This window comes from Vanellus vanellus, assembly GCF_965231255.1.
Source record: "Vanellus vanellus genome assembly, chromosome: 15".
In the NCBI taxonomy this organism is placed as follows: domain Eukaryota; kingdom Metazoa; phylum Chordata; class Aves; order Charadriiformes; family Charadriidae; genus Vanellus; species Vanellus vanellus.
The window spans coordinates 11,411,616-11,426,461 of NC_138920.1; the positions used below are offsets into that span (position 1 = coordinate 11,411,616).

General features: G+C 45.2%; 1 protein-coding gene across 4 annotated transcripts in view; it reads left to right on the forward strand.

Annotated features, from left to right (window-relative positions):
- The window catches only part of DOK5 (docking protein 5), a 45,942-nt gene extending 39,058 nt beyond the window's left edge, over positions 1–6,884 (forward strand). For 2 of the 4 annotated variants that reach the window (XM_082491021.1, XM_082491022.1), the window contains exons 7-9: positions 2,898–2,960; positions 3,185–3,305; positions 6,224–6,884. In XM_082491021.1, the coding sequence (XP_082347147.1) occupies positions 2,898–2,960; positions 3,185–3,305; positions 6,224–6,291 (252 nt within the window). In that variant the 3' untranslated portion in view covers positions 6,292–6,884. The remainder of the gene's footprint in view (positions 1–2,897; positions 2,961–3,184; positions 3,306–6,223) is intronic. The other 2 variants (XM_082491023.1, XM_082491024.1) reach the window with 1 other exon arrangement.
- Positions 6,885–14,846: the final 7,962 nt, after the last annotated feature.

The following is a 14,846-nucleotide window of genomic DNA, read 5'->3' on the forward strand; positions in this document are numbered from 1 at the left end:
ATTGCAACTTGACATCTCACTAAAATAATAACGGTGAACTTACCAGTTTTGGCAGCTAAAGCTCGGTGCTTCATAGAAAGATATTACGAGCCAGTTTACTGGCAGCCTTCCCTGACTCTGCTTCCCTCCCAGCAGCTCCGGAGTGCGCTTTGCACTTGATCCATCTGATGCCTGAGTGCATCTGCCCGGCTGGAGCCTGCTATTATTTCTGGCCATTTCCTCAGAGATTGATAATTAAGAGGGGAAATGGTGCTCGCTAACTTCTGAAATAGGAGAAGAATACTGACTATTAGTGTAAGATGGATAGTAGTCAAGACGGCAGCAATTTGTTAACTTCTGAAGTTGTTTTTATTAGTTTACCATTCTGTAGTTTTGCTGTAATGAATTTAGCAAATGTTTCTTCAGCAATTATCATTCTAATTGATTTTGATCGATGACAGAACTTTACTTTACTAGGAAGAAAATCCCCTCAAAACCATAATGACTGCAAACTTCTCCGATTGGGGATCCCAAGATGGATGAAGGTTTACCTTGTGCGAGTTGTTCTGCAAAATCTTTGAAAATTGCAGCCCAACCAAATCTAAAATTCTTAAATCATCTTTCTTTTCTTTCCTTTTGGAGCCACGCTCACAGCTAGCTTGAGAGAATGTTGGGGTGGGGGCTTTTGTTTTTCTTTTTTTTTTGTTGTTTGGTTGGATTGGTGTTTTGTTTTATTTTTTTAGCAGACAGTGGTTTTGCCTCTCATACAAGTTTTGCTGATTATTAAGGTGGGATCCAAGAAAGAAAACACTTAATCTCTCCTCCGTGAACCCCCAGGGCTCCTGGGAAGCAGCCGCACCCCGTGTTTGGCCCAGAGCGGAGCGTTGTCCCCGCCAACCGCCTTAGCGCAGCTCCCTACGCCTCCCGCCCGGGTGAGAGGCGGTGGCACAGCGGCTCCCCCGCCGCCCTCGGCACTGCCTGCTGATGGCTCCCGGTGCTGCTTCTCCAGCCCCTGCCCCGGCGGATCTCTCGGAGCCACCGGAGCTGCGGGGTGGCTTTGCGTTGTCCCCCACCACTTCTCACGTCTTTGCCGCTTCTTGGGTTTAAGGGTGACTTAACATCACTCGATCCCTGCCGCGTCTGCAGGGACCGGCGCGTGAACCGCTCCGGGGATCCCGCTCTCCTTTCAGGTTTCCGCATTCTCCGTCTCCCTTGGGCAAAAGAGAGCGGGAGGCTACGGATTAGGTGCCCTCCGGTTGACAGATTATTTGTTGTGTTAACGACACGTGGAGTCGCGCGTGCCGCCCGGCGCTCTGCTCGCAGCCTTTGCTCACGCGTGTTCCGGCATCTGCGTTCCGGCGGGCTTTGACCCGCGCGCGGTGCCGCTGCTTCCGCAGCACGGAGTCAGGTCATCAGCAAGTTATTCCTGCTCCTTCTGTTGCCACAGAGATACAGTAGGTTAATTGTGAGAATGAAACCAGTCATCGTTAAAGCTGCCTTTGCTCACGGTGCGAGGTGTTTCGATGAAACACTGCGTATTCAGGACATAGCACCCTTATTCTTATCTCCAGCTGGGGGAGGGGGTTGAATTTTTTCCCCTGCTGATTGAGTTCGGGAGGGGCACCCCTTCTGGCCCTTTTCTGTGTCTTTATCTAACCTTTCTCTAGCTGTGTCCCTTTTTTTCTCCCGAGATAGCCTGTTCGTTTTTTGCACTCCTCCTAACAGCCAAACTGTAGCTCCAGCTGCCGTGGCTTGCCCTCCGACTCACCGATAAATGGAACCGCCGCAAAAGTATCTCCAGCCAGGAAAAGCCATCCTCGCGATGCTCTGCTAATTTTTATCCCTGGGAAAAGATGCACCGTTGTTTGTTTCCATGGTGCTGAGATGTGTGTGGTGACACTGCCAAGGGTGGCGGGGCGTCGGTGCAGGAGCTGTGATAAATACGCTGTAGGATGTAGGTGGAACGTTGCACGGTGTGGTGATTCACATCCAGCTGATGTGGAGGTGGGTGTTTTAAGAGCAGGAGTTGATCTGGGGTTTGGTTTGGTTTGTCTTACCGTCATAGCACAGGCACAGCGTCCACCGTACGGAGAGGGGGTTGAAGGTAGATGGCACCTCTAATTAACTTGGAAATGGGTCTTTTCGGATACAGCCAGCCCTCGCCTCTTTTCTGTGCTCGTTTTGCCTGTTTGGTTTTGCTCCAAAATATACCGATCTTCTAAAAGGTTCTTTCACCGCAGGGTTTGTGAAACTAAAATGTAAAAGCTTCCTTTTCTGTAAAAGCTATCTTTATAAATTAGAAAAGTCAAGCGCAGTCTCGGTGTGTTTGAACTGACGTTTTCCTGAGCTTTGGGAGAATTTTAGCTGTACTGTGAAGCTTATGATAAAATCCAATTATTTTTATCAGCTTGCACATACATCTTATTAAATTCACGGAAAAAAAATACCTTAAAGTAGTCAGTTCTCATGTATTTTTGTGTCAGGCATAGCTTAACTAAGGAGGGGCTGCGATTATGCAAGAAAATGTAGCTGAAGGCCCCGTATGGAGGGGGCAGTGTGAGACGGGGCTTCCAGCAACGCACTGCAGCCCACGTGCTCTCCTCTCCGCGTACCTGGACGTGCTGTTCGTTCAGGAATTTAGCTGAAGGATGCAGTTATCTCCTGCGTTGAGCTCCTGTGCCATCCAGCTGGCGCGTGCCTCGGCTGTAGGAGAGAACAGAAAATGCTTCAAAACCAACAAGAACAACTTGTCCTCACCTGTGTGAAACATCTCCAGTCAAGTTCTCGGTGTGCTGAGGCTGTATTTAGCTTTGGGAAGTTGCTTGCGTAGCTGGGAAGACCCTCGGATGGCTTTGCCGCTAAAGGGGGAGCGTGCCGACGCTTTCCTGTCTTCCACTGACCCTCGGTTTCTGTTTCAGCTGCTTGAGTTAAAACTCCCCTCAGGGGAAGCAGTGCTAGCCCAGGACCAGGGGAGCACCAAGGTGAGCTCTGGTGTGCAACAGCAGCGTGGCCTCCGAACCCGGGAGGTGTGTGCCCGTGGAGGCTGACCCCCGAGAGCTGCCTCTGCTCGGGTAGGGTGGGCAGAGGGAGGGAGAGGCTGTGCTGGCAGTATTGTTAGAAGTCCTCGCAGCTGGTGGTTGTGCTGTTCTCGGAGGGTTTGCAATAGACACGATTGTCTCCTTCACATCGGTTTTCTGCTTTGCAGCTTCAGATGAAAATGAGCGAGCGAGCCGTGTCCCTCAGCACCATGGTGCCCTTGCCCCGCAGTGCCTACTGGCAGCACATCACGCGACAGCACAGCACTGGCCAGCTCTACGGTCTGCAAGGTAAGGGGCGGGGGTGGAAGGAGTCCGTGCACAAATCAGATCAGGAAAATGTTGAATCACTTCACTATCTGCCCATTTCACTGAAGGGTGATGTCCGGTCTAAGCCGGTTTGCCACTGCTGTCTGGTTGATGGAGAGAAGGGCCCATCCCACCTTAAGATGGACATCTTAGCAGAGGGGTTGTCGTCTGGAGGTGCTCTTCTTACTTCTCATTGGAGAGAGATCCTTCATTCGACAAGTTTTCTGAGCATTTTTTAGGTAAACGAGGAGAAATTACTGTTACAGGATGGCCAGTTATCAGGGTTGCCCGATCCTTCCTGTTACCAAACTCTTTTAATGGCACCTGCGTTTTTGTCAGACTGACAACCGTTTGGATCCCCTCTCCTTTGGATGGCTGCCTCATGCTAAGAGTGATGCCGTCTTCATTATTCGTTTTGTGTACTTGCTAACATTCAACCTAAACAACTGCATCCTCAAAACCAGCTGAATTAGGGAAAATAAAAGGAAATGGCCACAATACGTAGTTCTAGAAAACTGTTTCTTGAGCAGCTGCAATGCTGCCACCGTGCACTGCAGTGTGGCATGATGATGGGCGCCTGTCTTCTCCACATCCCCTCCTTGCTGTCAGCCCGAGGGGCAGCCCAGCTCAGCCCCCTCCTGCCTGGGAACCTCCCCAGGCTGCGGAGAGGGAGGAATGGCTCCCCGGGGAGGTCTCTGCACCCAGTTGTCCCTCCGTGGTCACCAAGGGACATCTAGTGGTTCCTGAGTGCACGGATGGGGAGGAGGAAAGGAAGCCCACCCACCTGCAGGACGGATGGATGGGTAAGAGCAGTGCTGACGTGAGCCATCTCTGCCCGAGGATTTCGGAGCATGTTTCAACACTGAGCTTTAATCTCCTGAGATAAAAGGAAAACCGGAGCCCCTGTCACACACTGTTGTTGCTTTGTGCCAGTTGCCCCAGAGGCACCTCTGGAGCAGCAGCTGCAGGTGCTTGGTACCTCTGAGGAGCTGGTCCACAGTCAGCATCTTGTGGTCACGTGTATTTTTAGAATTAAAACAAACAAACAAACAAACAAAAAACACCCCCATTGTATTTCAAAACACACTCTTCCACTCTAAGCCGCGTGGACAGGTGGAGTTAGCGTTTGCACAGTCATTGATGAGTTGTGAAGTCGGGATCAGGGCGTTACTCAGAACAGCCGGCAGAAAACAGACTGAACGCTCAACAGAAGTGCGAGAGCCTGGAGTATTAAATGGAAGGAGCCAACACCTGCCGTAACTTTATTTTCACACTGTATGGAATGAAGGCTGAGCTTAATTAAACATTTGGATGACAAAGATGGACTGAAGCAGTTTCCCTTCCCCATGGGGGCATTGGAAAGTGAAGCTCAGCTTGGTCATCGGGCTACGGGTTGTTTCTCTGTCATCCCCGAAGGTCAGGGCTGGCGTGTGCTGCACCAAGGGGCAGCCCTGCCCCACGTGCCTCATCCTGCTGCGAAAAAACACCACAGGTAAACCTGCGTTTAGCAGAAAACCTCAGGAGCTGGCAGGGCTTTCTAGTACTAACATGGAGATATCATTTGCCAACATCAAGCATTCAGAAATCACTAAACAGATATTTTAAAACCTTCTCGTTTGGAAAACTTGTCAAGTCTTTTTTTTTGTTGTTGTTGTTTCTGTTTTTCCTCCTCTCAGATACTAGGGGTTTCTCAAGGAATAACGAGTGATAGATATTTATTTTACTTTTTTTTAATAAAGCAGGAGATTGTAGAGGTTAGCACCTCCAGAACACAGAACATCACAAGCTGTGATTAAAAATTACAAGCGCTGGCAGCCCTGACATATATAGCTATATTCTATTCTGATCCTCAGCAAATTTTTCAGCAAACCATAGAAGCTGATATTTTTCCTTTTTCCAACACTAGAGGGGGCAGGCAGCACACAAAAAGCCCCAGCTAAACCCCGCAAACGTTCCAGAGGCGGGATGAATAATAAAAGCATCGCTTACATGCCTGTTCAAATTTGTTCAATAAATTAGGGCATGGGAAGATGACCTGCTGGTGGCAGCCTGTGGCACACGAGAAAAGACTGCTTGCAGCACTCTGACACGATCAGTGGATTGGGCTTACTGTGCCTTACTACAGAGTCCTTTATTAAAACAATAATTCAGCATTGAGTTGACACAAGATAAATAGACTGTATGGGTACAAACCACTTGTTTTATATTTAGAAAAATAGCTTGCTTGTTAAACTGGAGAAAAAAAAAAAAGGATCCTAGGATATTGTCGTCGTGAGAATGGGGTAAAAGTCTTTGTGCAACAAGGAAGGCATGCAGCCAGCATTGTAATTAGCAAAGACACTGAAGTCTTTGTCTTGCTCAGCAGTCAGGGCTACTACTTCAGTGGTAACCCCAAGCACCTCTAATTAGATTAGGCTGCCAAAATCTTGAAATGCTTCAATTACTATTGGAAAAAGAAATGTGAAATAATTGTTACACTGAGTTGTATAATTCCCTATGTGTGAAGCAGTGTTTCACTCGCTCAATGGTAGAGGCACCTGAAACCTTGTATGCAAAAACTTTCTTCCACCAAAGTTGGAAGTTATGATTTCTGAACTGGCTCTTGTCCTCTTTTCTAATGTACAGAAAAGAACTGATGCTAATATTGTGAGCTAAAGTGCAGTTTTTCATTTAAAATGCAAAGTCAGAACTTTAAAAAAATTTATTTGCTTCTTACAACTTACAGTTCTTAAGGAACTGGGAAAGCAAATCTGAGTGGAGTAGCAGATTAAGCAGGGATAGGTTTAATTGAAAGGCTGTAATCTGTAATTCATGTAGTCCTTTATAAAATGCTGAATAAGGTGCCTGTGTCTTACTGAGTGTTGTTCTGTTTTTTTTTTTTTCCATCGGACTTGGTGCAGATGTTTCTAGCCCAGTGAAGCTTCATCGCACGGACACTTTTCCAACCTACAGGTCAGACCATCGGTAAAGGACTGTAAAGAACTTTACAAACTCTTTGTCTTCTGATAAACTGGCCCAGTGGATGCCAGCGATGATGATAAGCAAGGATGGAAAAATGGAAGAGTTCAGGTTGGATGACAAATTCTTGCAATACAAAGTTTTTTTTAAACTTTGCGAAAAGTTAAAACTATTCTGTAGATATTGGGGAGGGCAACAAAATCAACAAACCCTCCAGTGTTTCTTTTATATCTTACAGCTGGACAGAGAAGAAACCACTCCCTCAATATTTCCAAATGGTTTTGTATGATAGGTATGTTGTAAATATAGGAGACTTCCCCGTTGTAGTGTGGTTCCATTTGGTCTCTTACAGCTGTGCGTTTACTGATGTCAGCGCTGTCGTCCTTGTTTGTTGCAGTGCCTATCTTTAGTTATTTACATTATTGTTCAGCCTAATCCTTGACCTTTGAAACGTGGCCAGTTTTAAGCAGCTGTTGGATACAATTTTTCCTGTTTGAAGCCCGATGAAGACTTGATTGATTTCTTTCGAAAGCACCCTCTCTATCTTCTATTTCCTGTATTTATTTCCATCTCTGTAAATGTTTAAAATAAAAAAAACAAAAATCCCACTTAATTTGTGGTACAGTGTTTTTTGTCATCCCTTTCGGTGTCATGAACAGAGCTGGTGTGGAGCCGCTAGGAGACGAGAAGCGAGGATGGAGGGGGACGGTGGTTTGCTTTGGGTGCCCCTTCCACATCTAAAGCAGCACAACCACTCCCCGGGTGTCCCTAGTGAAGCAGAGTAGTAGATTCACCAGGGATCTCCCAATGCCACAAGCCATTTTTCTGTTTTGTGACGGCATCCATGTTATGCGCTACTTCCATGGATTGGCACCAGCATCTCAAGTGAACAGCACGCAGACTTTTCAAAAATAGCATGGTTGACTACTGAGCGCTATGCCAAATGGTCAGAAAGGTATAACAGCTGTGGACAGAAAGCTATGGTTGTCCCGAATGCGAGCGAAGCGCTGCCTTTAGCGAGGTGTAGTTAAATCACGTTGTTAACAAGCTCTGAGTAAGAGCGCCTTGTCGGGTTACAGGTCAGACCGATCATCTCTAACCATGTAACTCCTGCTCAGGGAGGAGAGGAAGGAAGGAAATTCCTGCTTCGGGAGCTTAAGGACCAGGTCTTATTTTGATTGTGCCAGTGGGGAATATGGTCTCTGCATATTTCTAATTGAAAAAAATATGGGATACCTTTCTAATGATGATTGCATTTATCTAGGCAACATACAATGTTAGCAGCTAATTTTTCAGCAGATATCCTGGAAGAAAAGTAACAGAATGCAATGGCCGCGGTAGGTTTGTAGAGAATGAGCTACATTTCTTCATGTTTGTAGAGGATGAGCTACATTTCTTCATGTTTGTAGAGAGCGAGTTAGCACCGGCTAATTTTCTCATATGACAGAGGTAACGGTCTTATGGTTTGAGTAAAAATAGCGGATATCTTAAGCTTGGCTTTTAATTCTAAATATGAAATTTCCAAGCAGACTCGGAGGGCACGATGTTGATCATGACCCACGTGATGCCTAGAAGTAGATTTCAAAACTACTCACAGTTTCAGTGAGGTATGCTCCGAGATGCTGTCGGTGTTGGGTGCTGGAGGAGGGTATCCAGAGTGGCGCGTGGTTCCGTGTCTGCTGCCAGCCCTAGTTAATCACTTGGACAAAGCAGTAGGGAGTGTGCTTATTAAAACTGCAGATCTATAAAATAGGAAGGAAGGACACAGGAATACAAGATTAGAATACAAAATGATGTGGACAAATTGAAGAAATTCAATAGGGACAAGTGCTTCTAAGCAAGGCTAATTGACTACACAAATACGTAATGGGAAGAGAAGCGAGACAGCAGCCCTTTAGAAGGGGGTGTAAGGGTTATAGCAGATTACAAGTGGAGCAGGAGGCAACAGGGCTGTGTTGCTGCAAAACAACTAAATGTCATAAGGGAACGTAAAAGCATTTGGCTTTCGAGACAGCTGAAGTAATTCTGCTCTGCTTACGGCTGTCATGGTCTCAGCTGGAGTCCCGTACGGTGGCCGATCCCAAGCTAACGTGCTCAGCTCCTACAGAGAGCTGTGCCCTCTTACGGTGCTGACACGTCGGGAGAGTTCAGCTCTTGAATTGTGCTCTACGCTGTATAATGTCTTTACCTTCCTTTATTAAACAGACTTTCTCTCCAGGAATAAGGAAGGATCAGATGTTTCCAAGTCAGTTGAGCCTTTCTCTTTGTTATGGTGTCCTGAAGTAACCAGTCACTCCAGTAAGATCTTTTTTTTTTAACTGATTTGGTCTTAGGATCTGTGTGTCAGTTTATTAAACACATTATCAATTGTGAAGTAAAAAACTGGGAAAATGGATGTTGGGTTTCTACATCCAAAAGGATTGTACCAACAGAACTGGAGGTGAGAGGGGCTTTCAGGGAAGCAAACCAATGAGTGTGGTGAAGGTAAATGTGTTTCTGAAGGAAAAAAATCAATATGCCATCATTGTTTAAGATACACCATAGTACAAAGATAAGCTTAATTTATTGTAAATAAGGATTATGTTCACTTTATTTCAAAGCTGAACTGCTAACTTAAATAAGTGATTGAAAGGCATGTTATGACTAATAGGTCTTTATCTTTCAGGTTTACTTCTGCTAATGTATTCCCTTTAGAGCTGATGGCATCTGTTGTTTTATCGTGGATATGACGGTTCAGTAAATGCTTTTATTCACCTTTCACTCATGCAGTGATTGATACAGTAAGACTATCTGTGGTTGAACAGTCCAATTACAAAGATGCCAAATAAAGCCACTCTAACCTTGGCCTTTAAATGAAGGGTCATTAAATCAACTAGCTCTGACATTATTCTTTCAGTGAAACTGTCTGCAAAGGATGGAAAAAAGGCCTAAGAGTAAGTTTGATTTGAATTACTGTGTGTGTGTGTGACACAATATCAAGAAGTTGCTTTGTTTTAATTTATGGTACCAACTGATTAAGTCACTTAATCTTTGCACCATTGCTGACTCGCCTAGTTAGCGAGGTCATCAGCTGAAGGAAGTGAGAGGGTTTGCCACTCCTACAGTTACCGGCTTTATGGCGAAGGAAAGGTCTTCCCTGTATTTGGAGCTGGGGTGTTTAGACTGGGCAGCAGCCTGCGTGTGTACACCATCCATATGGTGATGCCATTTGCTGTGCCAGTTGGGTGCTGGTGGTACCTGATACGCCGGTGAAGACAGATGCAGAACTGGGGTGGAAGTTCTTCAGGTACCTGAGCTGCGCTCTGTCTGAAGAGATGTACTTCAGAAAATATGCTGCAGGGGTTACCATGGGATTCAAGGATCTGTGCGTGACAAATCCTTGAGAACTATGTTTCTCCAGTCTCTGCCCTACACGCAGGCCCTCCACATTAACAGGACTTCACGAGGGTTTTTCTGAGCTTGTCCTGTATGTAAAAAGGAGTATAACAGTTTTATGGACTAGTTTCAATTGCTCCACCACATTCCAGCACAGCCTTTTATATTCTTCAACCTTGTTCCTTCTCGAATGTCCACAGATCTTCCTAGATAACTTTTATAAAGGCAGGAAAGTGTTCTGCAAAGTCATCCACATGAGCAGGTTTTTGGCTTTGTGTAACCTCTCCCATTCATACGGCTCTAAGTAACGCTGTGCCATTTCTCAGGCAGCTGCTCCTCAAAGACCGAACAGAAATGTCGTACCCTCTGGTCCCTTTCATCCCACAAAAGACCGGTGGCCAACCTGCAAGTCATAATAGTGGAGAAGGACGAATATGTTTCAAGGGTAAAAGAAGAAGGGATCGGAAGAGAAAGCGTAGAGTTGCTTACCCCACTTTCCGAACCCATGCTAAGAAAAGTTGTTCTATCTTTTGAGCAGGTATGAACCAGCAAACTGGTAATAGCACAGTGGGTAGATGGAGACGGTCCAAACTGCAGCAGAACTCGGCAGGTAATGATCTTAAATGGCTAATCTTGGAATCAAGTACATTAGGGGAAAAAAAATCATAATGTCGAGACTTCAAATTACATTTCTTTCTCTTAGACTTTTTTAGTACAGGTTACAGAATGCAAATGCCATTATCTAAAATAGCATAGAGGGCAACGTAACTACCGTAAATCATTGTGCTGCTGAGAGAAATGGGATAGATGACATCCTCTCCATTTCTGTTTTGGAGAGTGAGATGGAGTCACACAAGGACTTGCAAAAAGTCGCTCAAGACCTCAAGGTATTTTCAACATACTTCAAAACTTTTTTTTTTCTTCTTTTTAATAAAGAACATCTTGCATTTTTTGCTTGACCAAGATTTAACAAAACAATTTTTGCTTCCTTGAGGGAGGGAGAGTGGGTAGCGGTTTAAGTGGGTTGTTTCAGAATTTGTCTGAGTGAAACGGCTTTATTTTCCATGCTTGCACTGTTGTTAATATTTATTCTTAAAATTGTTCGTATTTAGTTCTGCTTTCCCTTCTTACAACTTACAGCAGAAAAGTATCATTAATATTTAAGCAGATGAACATCTCTTGAAGTTTGTGACTTGCAGCCAGAATGTCATTAATTTAAATAATCACACAGATAAAATTAATGCAATAAGAGCTGTATCTGAGTCCCGTTGCTGAGCAATTCTGGCGAGCGCATAATAATACTGCTGCCTCAGGCATTGAGATCAGGGGTCATGATGTGATATTTCTGCGTATTCATTAACTTTCACAAGGGAAGATTGATCTTCTGTTTCCATGAACACTAATGAACCATTTCCTTATTTTTAAGGAATATTGTATTGCTACCACTAGCCACGTAATGTTTAAAGAAAAGCTGTTTTCAAATAGAAGGCTCTAATTAGAACTTGGGCCTCAGCTATATTGATTGCACTACACTTTCTCAGTGGATTTACAAATGCCAGCAAATAAACTTGCCAGGAGAAAGTTCATTGTAGTGGTTTTCTCTTTAGTATTTAGCCTGTGCGTTGTTCTGTTTCTTTACAAGCATAAAAAAGGGAATTAGGTGCTGAGACATTCAGAATGGTTGGGCTTGCATATGAGTACTTTCCCAGCTGTATCTGTCTCTTGAATACTCTGGCAATCTTAGAAATAAAAGGTGTGAGGTGTTCATCTTACTCTAAGCCACCTAAAAAAAGTTACAGCCTCTCTGGTGAAATTAATTGCTGGTCTTCCCGCCGTACGAATATGAGAAAATATAGAAAGGAATAACCAAAAATAGCTCAGAGTGTGCTGGGCTCTTGCCTCGGCAGGTCTGCATCTCCCCAGCGCCCCGCAGATGCTGGAAGTCGCTTTAAGCGGCGGCGCGATCTCTGCCTCGGCCGGCGGGTGCCAGCCTTGCCCTGGGAAAGGGAACGAGGGCGCCGGCTCCTTCCCTGCAGCGCTGCCTGCTTGGCTCTCTCATCTCCCGCTAAACTGGGGCTTACAGCTAATAACATCAAAATATCTCATGCTTTTTTTGTTGTTGTTGTTGTCTTCATCTGTCTGGTGGTGCCTTCCATCATTTCTGCCGTATTTCGCTCCGTCGCTTCCCTTGCTTGTATAGCGGTAGAAACAAAGTGAAACGTTTGGGTTGTTCTAAAAGGGATCTCGATGGCTAAACCTTATAGAGCCACAACGGAAGTGTAAATGTTTTGGAGAACTATAAGTTTCATTTGTACAAGCAATAAATGTGTAGGAAAAAATGCTTTCCTATGCGCTACTGGTGCCGCTTTTGCACCGTATGAAGAGGGTTGCGGGGGCAGCAGCGGGAGCCCACCGTCGGCAGGTTGCCGCTGAGCGAGCAGGTTTTGCCCAGGGAAAGGAGGGATGGCAGATGTAGCTGGCAAACAACTGGATTTGCACAGATTTCTCCTGCCTCTTGCGTCAATTTGAGAAACCAAAGCGGGTAAATGAGCCCTGGCCCTCTGCGTTCAGCCCCTGCCGCGTCCCGCCCAAGGTGTCTGAGCTGGCACCGCGCAGCCCAGCCACGGCTGCTCCGCCGGGTGATGGAGAGAGGCAGGCTGCGAGGGTTGCCCGAAGGAAGGTGGTTCATTTGTTTGCTTGGGGTTTTTTATTAAATTATTCCAGCTTCCAAACATTAGGTCGCAGTCACCCAACTGCAGCGGGTCATCTTTAAAGCTTCCCGAAAGCCATCTCCTAGCAAAAGGAGCGGTGTACTCCTGAGCCAATTCATCGCAGCAGAGAAGAGAAAATGAGGGATGCGGATGATTTATGCTGCCCCTGCGTTTCTGCTGCAGGTCACAACCTAAGTGAAGGGTTTTGTATCCTCAGGTCAGGAAACTAACGATGTCTAGATGGGCTCATTTTTTGGCTCAGGCTCTGCTTCCCATCAAGCCTGGGATTCTCACTTGATTTTCCACATCTTAAAAATGGGAATGGCGTGTCCACGGGCAGGTGTCCCCAGGATAAACGCATAGTAACAGTCCTGCCATTTTCAGAAAAAATACAGTAAGGACCACATAAAGTAGTGTGAAGAAGACCTCTGGTCCTATCGGACAAATTATATTTTAAAGGACACATAAAAATGAGACTGTAATTACCTGTGCTCGTTAAGGTGCTTTTAGTATTTTTTTTTTTTATAAAGTGGATTGCACCCTAGCCACACTTAAACTCCAGCAACTGCCTGAATTTTGTCTCTCAATTTTTGAGGTTGAATTTCCCTAACCTCCTGTCCTATACTTTTATATTCTGCTGTGAACTTAAAAAATCTGGCATACTTCACTGCAGAGATGGACACGCTGTTTATGTATAGGATATGAAATCATGCTTGGATGAAATTACAGCTTCTAATCAGATATTGTCTGTATTTTGAGATGACTGCATAAAAGACATTACAAAATGACTAAGAGAAATGAATAAGAGAAATTCACTTGCTAATATAATTTATTATATCTTTCTGACTGAACAAAGGGTGCTTAATTTTACATAATGAGATAAACTGTATACGGCCCAAACGATATAGAAAACCCTTTGTGCTGAAGGCAATGCATCCTTTCAGAATATATTGTCCATAAAACTGAAGTAAATAGTTGCATAAATACTTATTTCTCCATAAACATGTAATGACTCAGCTGAAAGCCAGACAGTATTAATGATGTATGATCTCTATTTTTGGCATATTTAGTAAAATGAAAGTGTACCTACATTTAGCATAAATGAAACACATAAATGCTGTTCTGCAGCGTAGGAAGGGAAAAGGTAGCAAAATTGGATTTATAGCTCCTCTGCCAGCTGTGAAAGAGAAGGAGTTGGAGGGACCTATCCCAGCTAGAGCTGCTCGGGAGCTCTGCTCTGGGCTCCCCTTGGCGCCCTTGAGTAACTGGTCCTTTTCTTCATGTATTTGTCTCAAAATGAAGACCAGGCCAGGCTTTCAAGTGCCTTTTAAATGTATTGGCTAAAGGAAGTCTCTGTATTCAGATACTGGAATCCCCCTAGACGTAGGCAGCATGGAGGAACAGCAGTGGCTATGATGGAGTGATGTCCACATAAAGCCCCAGCAAAGTGACATCCCTTCTTGAGCCAAATGAAGAGGTGGATTGGAAAAAACCAGTTGGTGGTCTCTCCAGATCCACCGCACCTTGCAAACGTGGCAGCCCACAAAAAGGAAGATGTCGCACAGCCCTGCCTTGCGGAGGTGGGTGGCAATGACTTGCTCGGCTCACTCTGCCACGCCGCGGTGCGGCACTGCTCACCGCCTCCAGCTTTCGGCTCTCTTGTGCAGACCCCACAGCTCACAACACAAGTCAAAAGCATCCTGGCAGAGGCTGATCCTTCCCAAGAGAGGACCAGTGGTCATTGATGTGGGGCTGGAAGTGCACTGAGGTGGCTGATTCCTCTTTGGATACAGACTCTCAGTGGAAGTTCTCAAGAAAAAACCTCTCCCTCTCTTTCATCCAAAGGCATCCATCAGTGGGGAATGGGCTGGACTCGCACTCACGGTTGGGTCCCTCCAAGACACAAGCGGCATTCCTGTGGTTGGGAAAGACGATTGATTTGGTGCAATACCCAGGCAGAGATGCTTTACCAGAAATACTGTCAAGTGGCGTGCTTTGACCCGGGCTAACTGCACATTCTTACTATTTCCTTCCCTTTCTTCTTGAGACATTTGGAGTTTTTACCAAAGGCATTTTGACTATCAAAACATAGTAAAAGCAGAATGCATACTTTTAAGAAGGGTTGAGTCATTTTCCTTCCTGAAAGCCATGGTAGGTCTCTAGCGCAGTCTATCCTTTTCTCTGCTCCAGAAAGGTAGCAAATGTTTGCAAGAATAGATGCTTTTGTAGCAGACCTTTGCTGACCTTTTGCAATGAGCCAATAAGGCTCGATCCAGGGCCAGGCTCCACCTAGAGCAGCAATATAGGAAATAAAAATTCCATTTAGCTTTGTTTGCAGGGGGCGGGGGTCTGTTGTTTCTAGCATGTGTTTATCCCATGTATTATTCAATTTACTTGCTTACAGAGTGAAACAAAATCAATTGAAAGTTGCTTTTCCTTTGCCACACATGACTGTCAAATCCTTGTGGAAAATTGCTTA